Source organism: Manis pentadactyla, chromosome 3, assembly GCF_030020395.1.
Source record: "Manis pentadactyla isolate mManPen7 chromosome 3, mManPen7.hap1, whole genome shotgun sequence".
Classification (NCBI taxonomy): domain Eukaryota; kingdom Metazoa; phylum Chordata; class Mammalia; order Pholidota; family Manidae; genus Manis; species Manis pentadactyla.
In genome coordinates this window covers 32,015,325-32,026,162 of record NC_080021.1, presented here as the reverse complement: position 1 = coordinate 32,026,162, position 10,838 = coordinate 32,015,325, and the positions used below count along the sequence as shown (strand labels likewise).

General features: G+C 38.2%; 1 protein-coding gene across 1 annotated transcript in view; it reads left to right on the top strand.

Annotated features, from left to right (window-relative positions):
* The first annotated feature begins 440 nt into the window (after nt 1–440).
* PKHD1L1 (PKHD1 like 1) overlaps nt 441–10,838 on the top strand; it is a 143,872-nt gene continuing 133,474 nt past the window's right edge. The window contains 4 exon segments of the mRNA XM_036876435.2: nt 441–717; nt 2,586–2,675; nt 9,071–9,215; nt 10,168–10,276. Of these exon segments, the coding sequence (XP_036732330.2) occupies nt 645–717; nt 2,586–2,675; nt 9,071–9,215; nt 10,168–10,276 (417 nt within the window). The 5' untranslated portion in view covers nt 441–644.

The window sequence follows — 10,838 nt, the reverse complement described above, 5'->3', positions numbered from 1 at the left end:
TCTACACTTAGGTGTATGGCCTTGACTTTCTGCCCTCAGTGTATGGCCTAGAACAATGGGAATAATACTAGTAATCAATATAATAGTAATGTCCTCTTGGGATTATGTGAGTTGAAGTCTCTAAAGCACTAGGTGTGTTTGGGTCATGCAGAGAAATCAGTATATATTAGTATAATCGTCAGTTAAAGGGATAGCATGAATTTATATGAATGTGAAGGGGGAAAAAATGTGTGGGGTTTACGTATTAGGCGGGCTTTTAGGCCCACCGGGGATGATTAATAACTAAGGCAGGCAAATAAAAGCATGCAGGCCCAGGATGAGCAGTAAAAGTTGGAATTGAGGGAGAACTTGATCACTGATCTCTCTTGTCAGAAGGAGCGGGGCTGGTACTGGTACACCTGTGGGGACAGTCCTGGGACGTCAGCACCCGGGTTTGTTAATCACGGACCCGCGCGGGCCGGCGGCGCTCTCCGCGGAAGGGGTGTGTGTGGTGCGCACACCCAGGGGCGCCCCGAGAGAGCCGGGGCGGGGCGGGCGGGCCTCGGGGGCCGAGCTCGCCTGCGCGCGGCCGCCCAGCCGCAGCGCCAGAGTCGCGGACCCGGCGCCGAGCGCGGCAGACGTGCACTCGCGCAACCCGCGCCGCGATGGGACACCTGTGGCTCTTGGGATCCTGGGGCCTCTGGGGGCTGCTCCTGTGCGCCGCGGACCCCCACCCAGGTAACCCATTCAGGGCTCCAGGGAGGCAAGCAGCAAAAGTCCGTGTGGACACAACCCCTGTTCCCAGGGTCGCGGGAAAGCGGGGTCTGCCTGGCCGCAGCCCTGGGCCAAGGGTGCAGGAGCAGGTGCATGGCGATACTGGGGACTACGGGACCTGGGGACCTCCTGAGAGGCAGGCGTAAGGAGAGGCACGGACAGATACGGACACACACACACACACACACACACACACGGGGAGACACACACACACACACACACACACACACACACACACTCGCTCGCACGCGCGCGCTCGGGAAGAGAGAGATTCTCCTCACATTCTTCTTGGGTCCCTTTTGCCACTGAAGGGAGGGCAACATCTGTCCGTAGGGCAAGAATGGGTCTCCGTGGCGCTTGTCAGTCACTTACAGGGGCAGCTGCCCTGTACCTTCAGAGTAATGCCTAGAAGAGGGCTGGGAAGGGACCGATAAGATAAGAAATTGGAGTTGTCCTTGGAGATAATGGGAGGATGAACCTGAGACAGGTGAAGAGCAGCACCAGCTTGGAGACAGGATCCAGCGCCCTCGCTGGAGCTTCCTGCTCTTCCAACTCTGCTCAAGTTGTCAATGTGCCCGAAGCAGGGAGAGCCTCGGGGCTCTTGGCTAAGACAAACCCGGAGGACAGAGGCACTGGGTCTGGGGAGTAGTCTTTATGATGGAGAGCTTTTGTCATTATATTAAAGTCCACACAACTTTTTTTTCAGGCAGAAATGAACTATACAATTGTAATTTCTTCAATATTTTCTAATACATCCATTTCAATAATTAATAATGTCTATGGGTTTCCTTTGTGCCCCCAGTTAAATTTTTCCACCTATTCTAAGAATTTGTTACTGGATCTAGTCATTACCAGATCTGTACAGTTTAAGCAGAGAATAAACCCGTGCAGTCCCCTGCACGTCTTTGAGTTGTTGTAAAGATTTTCTTGCAGTTCTCCAAAGAAGCCTCTCACTCAGCCCTGTGTTTGCATGGGTACCACCCTCTGTCTAGAACACTTTATCTTTCCCACAGTTGGCCTAGTCTAGCTAATTCATATTTGTCCTCCAAGAGCAACAGGCGTACCCCTTCTCTGGAGAAACCAGTAAGACCCAAGCAGTGTGGATGAAATGCCCTCCGCACCCCTGAGTCACCCATGGCCCCTGTGCTCTCCTCTGTACTGTCTAAGCTAAGAGTTTGGAAAGATGGATTGTTCCACATTTTTATGACCCCAGGAACCTAAAGGGTTTCTTGAAGGAATTAGTGATGTTTACATTAAGAATTTACTATCACCAAGAGGCTAAAAAGATCCCAGAAATTATTTTTTCTGAAGTCTTAGTCTATCATGGGAAATAATTTATTCTTAAAACATAACATTCCTTTTTGTACCTGGACTATTCTTTAAATTAATCTAGCTTTGCATTTCTTATGTACTTTTATAATGATCTGCTTATCCACAGCTCTTCCCCCAGCATTGTCTGCTATTGTGTGGGCAGCTAGTTATGGGACTGTAGTTATGGAACTGCAGTTAGTAGAGCACTGTCTGAAATTAAGGGCTTAATAAGTGCTTTATAATATGATAGGTAAGAATGATGAAAATGATCATGTACTATTCCTGCTCTTTGTAACACATAAAATAGTGCTTTGCATAAAGCCAATGAGTGTTAATGACTTAACTCCCTGTTAAGTCATTGGTTAGTAGTAGAGCCAAAAATAAAACATGACTGTACTAACTTTCAGCCCTATAATCTTCACAATATTTTTCTTACAACATTGTAATATGTGGCATGAGATTTGATGCTTGAAATGAAGTATTTTATGCTTTTACCTCTACTGTACTTTATTGTCTTTCAGATGGCTCCAAAATAATTCCCAAAGTCACAGAAATAATACCTAAATATGGCAGCATAAATGGAGCAACAAGGCTGACTATCAAAGGAGAAGGTATGGTTCCCTGTTTTTCTTTTTTTGCCAAGGTTAAGGTATCTTAAAGACTGTTTCACATTTAGAGATTTATGGCTTAAAAAAATCCACTAGAGTTGCTTCTCCATTTGGCCAGAGTAGTAAAATTCTATCTTCTCTGGCAGCTAATGAAACCCCCAAAAGCCTCTACTGACCTGATCATCTAAATTCATAGTGTAATTACTTGCTTAACTCCAAATCTGGATTACAATGATTGAACTGAAAGGCACATCTCTAACTCAACTCTGCAGTTATTTGCTTTATTCTTCATGAGTTTAGTAACATTTAATTTATCTTTATTTCAAATAAAATACTTTGGGGGCTTTGAGGGTAGTATATTAGTAAGAGAGGATGATGGGGAAATAGAATGGCAATGGAAGGAGAAAAGCAATTAAAAGCAAAACTTTGGATCCCTTCTCCTGCCACCCAGTCCTTATCATGTGCTTCATCACAGCATGGTTATTATGTATGACTCTCTTCCTCCTTGCCTGGACTTGGGATGAAAATGTAGTTAATCAGTGAATATATTCAAACAGCAACTGTTCTTAGGGTTAAATAGAAATATGTGGTTCTTCCAGCCGTAAGGCCTTTGCAGTCCAAATGATAGCAGTATTCGGATGCTTATGAATTCTTGAAGGATGGGAAGGAAAAATTTTAAAGGATATTAATAAAAGCTGTTTCAGTCTTTAAGAATAGAAATAAGAAGTTTTGAAGTCAGGGAACTGACAAAGCAAGATATTTAATTATTCTGTCAAATATATTTTAATGTCTTTCAATACTTCTAAGTAATATTTCTGCACAATTCAATCTCTCAGTGATATACTTAAGATAGTTTGAACCTCTAAATTGTGAACAGTATTTTTGGATTAAGTTTTGTTGTATTTTTTCAGAGTTAAACACCTGGAGACAGTATATTTGTTAAAGACCATTTTCAAAATGTCTTTATCCATAACTCCCTTGTATTGTAAATTACTATTAGGGTATTAGTGTGCTTGAAAGCTATTGGGTTTTTAATAGAGACTTAAATGTTATGAGAGAAATGCTCACATTAAAACAAAACAAAATAAAACTACTTAGTTATTTCCTACTACATCGAGACCTAAATTTTTCTTGATCCAAGAAACATTGCTTGAGTTTAAGTACGTAGACCCAGATCGTCCCTAACTAGAAATAGGGGGAAAAAAAAAAACCTAAGAAAACATTCTACTCTTAAGGCATTTTACAAGAACATCTGTATTAATCAACTATAACCTTTGCTCTTTAGTGGACACTCTGGGGCTGTCATGCTCAGGTGATCCTCTTACTCACAAAACACAAAGTGTCATGGAGAATTTTTAGTTTCCCATCAGCCTCAATTTCTGGGTGCTTTGGGCAGAGAATTATAGAATAGTTAAATCCTCTTTGAATTGCAGGTAACTGCAGCCCCACTCTGATTTGTCTCTCCTCTGCTTGCTTTAACCACACACTGTAGGTGACTAAATGTGTTAGCATATGTCTTTCTCAGAGGCTGAGTCTAAGTACTGTTTTATGTAAGTTTGGGGGCCTTATGATATATACAAAATGTGCACAAAGCAAGGATAATGAATTTATAAAACACACCAGACCTCCAGAGCTCCATGAATATGGTACTTGAACATTTATTTGAAGGACCTCCATTCACATAATCCATCAGTACTGTCTCCCACCCAGACTCAGTGTTTAGAATTGCACACAGAGCTACTTAATCACACAAGAACACTTTCTAAATGGAATTATAAAAGCTTGATGATTACCTAAATGTTGGTCCCATATGACTATAAAATTGTTTTACTTTTTTAATAGTCATGATGAAAAAGTAAAATACTATACAAATATTTGACTTAGAAAGTGAGTTCTCTGAAATTTCCACTCTAGAAGATCTTCTGTCAATATTTTGGTGTATCCAAATGACTTTTGGCTATTTCCACACATAATGCTCAACTTGACAAGCAAAATTTTGCTACTGCATTACTTTATTCTAACAGCTATGCTTCTGGAGCCAAAGATACACAATTTTTCTCATGTAAAAGTGTTTTGAGCGATAGCATGATTGTAGAAGTTATTTTATCTCCTTGTAGTGTGGCTGATATGATGAGTGTTATCAAGTCTGGAGTGTTCCCAACTTTGTTGATTTTATTACTTTATATTCATAACTTGTAATTCTCAATTGTCTTCCTTGATATTTCTCCTTATGTAAAAAAATCAGTAAGATGAAAGGAGTAACATTTTACTTTTTGACTTTTTTTTTTGGTATTTCCCTATTACAGTGTTTGGTACATGTATATATTTTATTTTAGCTGGAGTGTTGAATTATGTAATTTTTAGAGTATTATGGAAAGCACAAGGACTTCAGTCTGAACGGACAGGCTTTGAATTTCATTTTTGCCATTTCCCACTATGTGACGAGTGAGTTACTTCTCTTAGCTTCAGCTTTCTCATTGGTAAATGGAATGTGTTAATTCCTACCTATTGGAGCTATGGTGAATATTGAATAAGGCGATGTGTCTAAGGTCCCCATTTGTAATATAGTATTTGCTCCATAAATTAGTACACTTTTGTGTTTATTATCCATTTCCATTTATGCGATCAGTCTGGTTTCACTCCTTAGGAGTTAGCCGCCATCACACTGCACCTTTCCTTCTCATTGTTTTGAATGTTACAACTTTTAAATAAATAGGTTTATATACTCTCAACCCTGCTTTTCTTAACTATAGAAACCAAAACAGCCTGCATGGTACATGACAGCTGCTAGCTTTCACAACACTGACATTTTCCATGATAGAGCAGACTGCTATCAGGAGACCCAGGTCTGCGTGCCTGGCAAGTCTTGTCTCCAGTTTTTCTGCAAAAGAAAAAAATGCACTAACATGTGAAAAATTTCCATGTGAAGCCTCAACCTTTTCTGTTTCCAGGCTGCACCCAGCCCTTCCTGTAATCTTTGTGCTTTGGAGTACTTCCAGAGGTATCCACTTTGTACTCATTTATGTAGAATTATATTTTTAAATTAAAAAATCTTAAAGGTGGTACATTTGTATTTATAATTCCTTGGAATTAGCTCAATTAGGACTATTTCTATATTTTTTAAAAAGAATTTATAATAATAATATTTATAAGTCATATAGATTTGGCTTATATTTGCCCATAGACTTTACTCCTAGAATACATATATATCTATAATATGTAATTATTATATATAATAATATTTATAATAAAATATAATTATAATACATATATTTATTATATATATAAAAAACAACTTCTAAACTAAAACATTATCACGTTTTGTTGGTATTGTCTATTACAATTGTAGTTGTCTTTGGAATGGTGAAAAACAGATCTGTGTCCCCACATCATTGATATAACATGTGCCTAATAGGAAAATAAATACACACATCGCATCCTGAGCCACACCACAAGTAAAACTTTCCGTTCTTTAATTAGTTGCCAGCAGCCCTTCCCTGTGTTCCAAACTCAGCATGAACTCCAAAGATAAGAAGTTGGCAAAAGGAAAGAGCGGGTTTACAAGAAGCTGGCTTTTCCGTGTTTTCATGTATCTTCTCACATTTCTGTTTCATCATTAACTGCCTTAGAATCAAAACTGCAAATTCAATGCAAGTATCTTTCACACATTAAACTGATGTTCTAGCCTATGCTGGATGAGTCCTGTTTGGATAAGGTTTACAGCTGGAGGAAGAAAGTAGTGTTTATGAAAAACCCTGCCCTCCACTGAGTTTGCTCATTTTTTTCTACCTGTAAAGGATAGGAGAGGAGCTAAGAACACAGGGTTTGGAAGAAGTTACACATGGTAACAGGTAATAGCTTTGTAATATGTTTTTAAATATTATTTTTCTCTGAATATCACATGTGCCAGCTTGGCATCTACAACGTGGATTTGAATCCTGGCCACTCACTTACACTAGTGTTGTTATTTTTAAAAAACGATATTAATAGTGAACCTAAATCTCAGGATTTTTATGGCTAATAATAAGAGCAGATATAATTAGATTATCGTGGTAATTTTTCTGAAGAGGAGATTAAGACTCTGAAAGTTTATATGTAATGCTATAATGCTAAATATCATACAGCAAGAAAATGCTGGAGCTTGGATTTTAGGCCAGTACATCAGGATTCAAATGCTCTTTCTTTTAAACATGCACCTAGAGGCAACTTTACCAGAGCTGGAGTTCAGGGGTTTGGGCAGATAATGAGCATCTGGCACGGTGAGGTCCTGCTTCCAGTGCTGCGCTGAACTTGGCAATATTCATGTTTTCTAATGGACCTTTGTAGAACACTGAAAATGTTCAATAATTTAAAAAGCAGTCACACTACAGATAATCCGGCAACCCCAACTAAGCCACTTCAACTCAAAAGTTCATTTAATGTGAGCAGATATTGTAGCGGTGATTGTTTTCCCGAAACACTTCCAAATAACTGACAATTTAAATAACATTTATGTTTTTCTAACAATTATATATATATATATATATATATATATATATATATATAGGACTTAAAGAGTTAAACGTACATCTCTGGGTTTGACATTTTTTTTTCTCAGAACAAGGAACCCGTTTCACAGTGAAAAAGCTGTGGTAATGGGCATGTGACCACAAAACCTGGCTCACTGGAACGTGTGGCTAGTAGAATGTTGGAAAAGCCTATGAAAGGCAGAGCTACGATCCCAGCTGGGGAACAACATCCTGTGTGATGGGCTGCCGTCCTCCAGCACATGCTGTATGCACTGAGCCAATGGCAGATACAGGCTGTTTTTTCCCAGTAGATAGAATACGTGGTCCTGGAAATGACCGTTTACACCCTGTTATTGTCACTCCTAGTGATCCAGAAATGGGATCTGTGCTTTGTGTCCTTGCAATATTACGTTCCACTGAATCTGGGGTCTACATTTCCAGTTAGAGAACGCTTGTACCAGGGATCCCAATACAGATTCCACTGACCTGAAATGACCACTACTACCTGATCAGTTTGAATTCACCAAACATAATTAGCAGACTATTGGCGATCAGAAATTCTGATGATCAGGAAGAGGTAGGGTTGCTTTTACCTAAAGTAGATCAGGCTAGGGTAGGTCTGGAATTCAGGGTATTCATGGGGAGACATGGCTTGCATGACCAGTGGTAACTGTGAATGTGCAATTACAACTCAACAGGGACAAGGTAGCTAAGGGCTCAGACCCTTAGGATGAAGGGTAATGTCACTCCATTGCTGAGGTGCCAGCTAACGGTGAGGAAATCTGCAGTGGGTCATAGAGAGGGCACATGGGGGATATTCCTTATAGCCTCGGGACCAGTTATAGTTGTACCCCCTATAGCTTATCCCATTAACCCCTTTATATTAAATCTTTAGCAGAGCTCTCAGCTCGCCACTATCTTGGAGACATGATCATGGATTGTACTAAAAATGTAGGGCATGAGCATATCTGTATGGTGCACAGAGTCCACTGTATCAGATTCCTTTTATGCTCAGCCTCTCATCTTCTTGTTTGCACCTCCAATTCTAGCCACTGCTGTAGCAAATTGCCCTCCATATTCACTGACTCAATCTATGCTTCCAGCTCTTGCCTCCAGTTTCCACAGCATGTCTTTGTCCATGGCATATCTCTGATGCGGTGACTGTGGACACTGGAACCCTGTGGACCTTTGTGCAGGCTCAGGGTGCAGGATGTTATGTCCCCCAGGGGGCTCCCTCAACTAAGGACAGGATGTGATGAATAAATACTTCTTGCTGCTGATTCTTTGATTCTGAGAGGCAGTCTATATTTTCCTTACAAGTTCCCAGTGAGACTGAGCCCCAGCTGACCTCAGTGGTCCAGGTTTTCTTTCTTCAGGTTTTACTCTCTCTTGTCCCTAAGAGATCACCACCCAAATAAACTGTCTTCTTGTAAGTCCTCACCTCAAATTTTGCCTTATAGGAACGCAAGGTAAAGATCCTATCCCTTATAAAACAGTGTTCCCCTTACCTATTTTTTCTATCTCCTTTAGCCTGCTTTTTTTCATAGTCATTATCCCCCCCTGCCCCCACACACTAACTGTATATTGTCTATTTTCTCCACCTTTCCCCATCCTTACCACTGGAATATAAGCTATTTGAATACACTGTATTTAACAGAGCCTGACAAGTAATAGGCTCTCAAACATTACTTTTATGAATGAATTAATTAAAGGCTAATTTTTATGCATTCGAAGTGGATTACAATCATAGGGATAAATATGAAATAGGTTAAGTGCTAATTTCAGTACTATTCCTTATTAATTATTGAATGATTCAATGCTGAATGACCATTGTTAGCTCTTTGAAAACTATTCCATTAATAATAATTTTGAGTGTTTTTACTTTTCCAGGTTTTGCTCAAGCAAACCAGTTTAACTATGGAGTTGATAATGCTGAGTTGGGTAACAGTGTGCAATTAGTTTCTTCTTTCCGGTCAATTTCTTGTGATGTAGAAAAAGATGCAAGTCATTCAACTCAAATTACATGCTATACTAGGTATGTTTTAAAGTATCCTCAATAACATCATTTTCAGCATATCAGAATCACAGTTATTCATATTAGTATTATACATATTCATATTAGTATCATGTCAATTTTATTTCTCTGGCTATTGTAATATTTTTTTATTATCAGCTACTTTTGATTTCATGATGTTTAGACTATTTTATACCTCTATTATATTTAATTACAATGCCCTTTCCACATTAACATGATAAAATATATTTTTTATCCTTTTCCAGGTTATTGAAGTTATTATTTTATCATTATTGATCTCTTTTAGAAGATAAATGGCACCTATTAAATTGTAATGATGGTCCTGAAAATGTCAAAATTATGCTTACCTATCTGGTTTGATTAATTTTGTTCAAAACCTTGGCATAGTCATTAAGATTAAAGATGATCATTTTGTATAATGACATTTTAAGTTCTCTACTATCACCCCAAAATGATGCTTGTTATGAGCAACTTATGGGAAAAATAGTCATTATAAATTGCAGCTTTCAATATTAAAACAGGTAGCACATATAACAGAGAATTTCATTTTATTAGTATTGTTGGCTGTTTTTCAGCAGCAAAAGCGTACTTAAGGAGAAACTTGATTAAAATGTTCTTTAGGAAAGCATGAAATAACTGTACCAAGGTGATATGTTACTATTTTAGATGATTATTATTATATTTATTATTGTATTCATTTTACTTTTTAATAAGCACTAATGCACTTAGTCAGAATAAGCATTTGCCTGAGGTCCATGATGTTAGAATTTGTAGTACAATTTCAGGATGGAGATCATCTTTCCATAAGATAGAATTGACTTTAGCTGTACAATAATTAGAATTTTAGACACTCTTTTCAAAATGACATGTTGTCTGGGAGCATTTTTCTTTATAGTATATACTAAATAAAAATATTACTGTGTTCCTTATGTATTTTTCATTTTTCTTCCAGAGCAATGCCAGAAGATTCCTATACTGTTAGGGTCATTGTGGATGGAGTTCCTATTACAGAAAATAACACCTGCAGAGGTCACATCAATAGCTGGGCATGCAGCTTCAGTGTATGTGGGATCTTCTCTTTAAACTTCATATAGTTGATCTGTGTTCTGTTTTTTGGAGAAGGGGGTTTTAATTTTTTTAATTTTACAGATTGTTATCTATTTCGACATTAAAAATATACTAGCATGTAACTAAGGATAATTTCACCCAGGTTTAATCATCTTCTATAGTAATAGAATCTCTTACCATTTCGTACTTGTTTCCTTCCCCCTTTAATTTTATTAATGAATTAGACTTAAATGCTTTCAAATGACTTTCTCATTTACACCATTTTTTCTTTCTCCATTCCTACTCTTAGTTTGATTTCCCTTTTCCTATTTTTATTAGACTCACCTTCATTTTAAATAAAAACATAACTATTTTTCCTTTCTTTATTAGTTCTAATACAATGAGATAAAATGTGACTGCCTATAGCATAGAAACCATTAAAATTTAGTTACCAGAAATATAGGCCTTTACAATAATACATTTTCTTCTAAGGAGCATCCCATATATTTTTTAAAATTGTATTTGTGTTTTAAGTTGTCAGTTACTGAGTTCTACAATGCCACAATGTAGGATGAA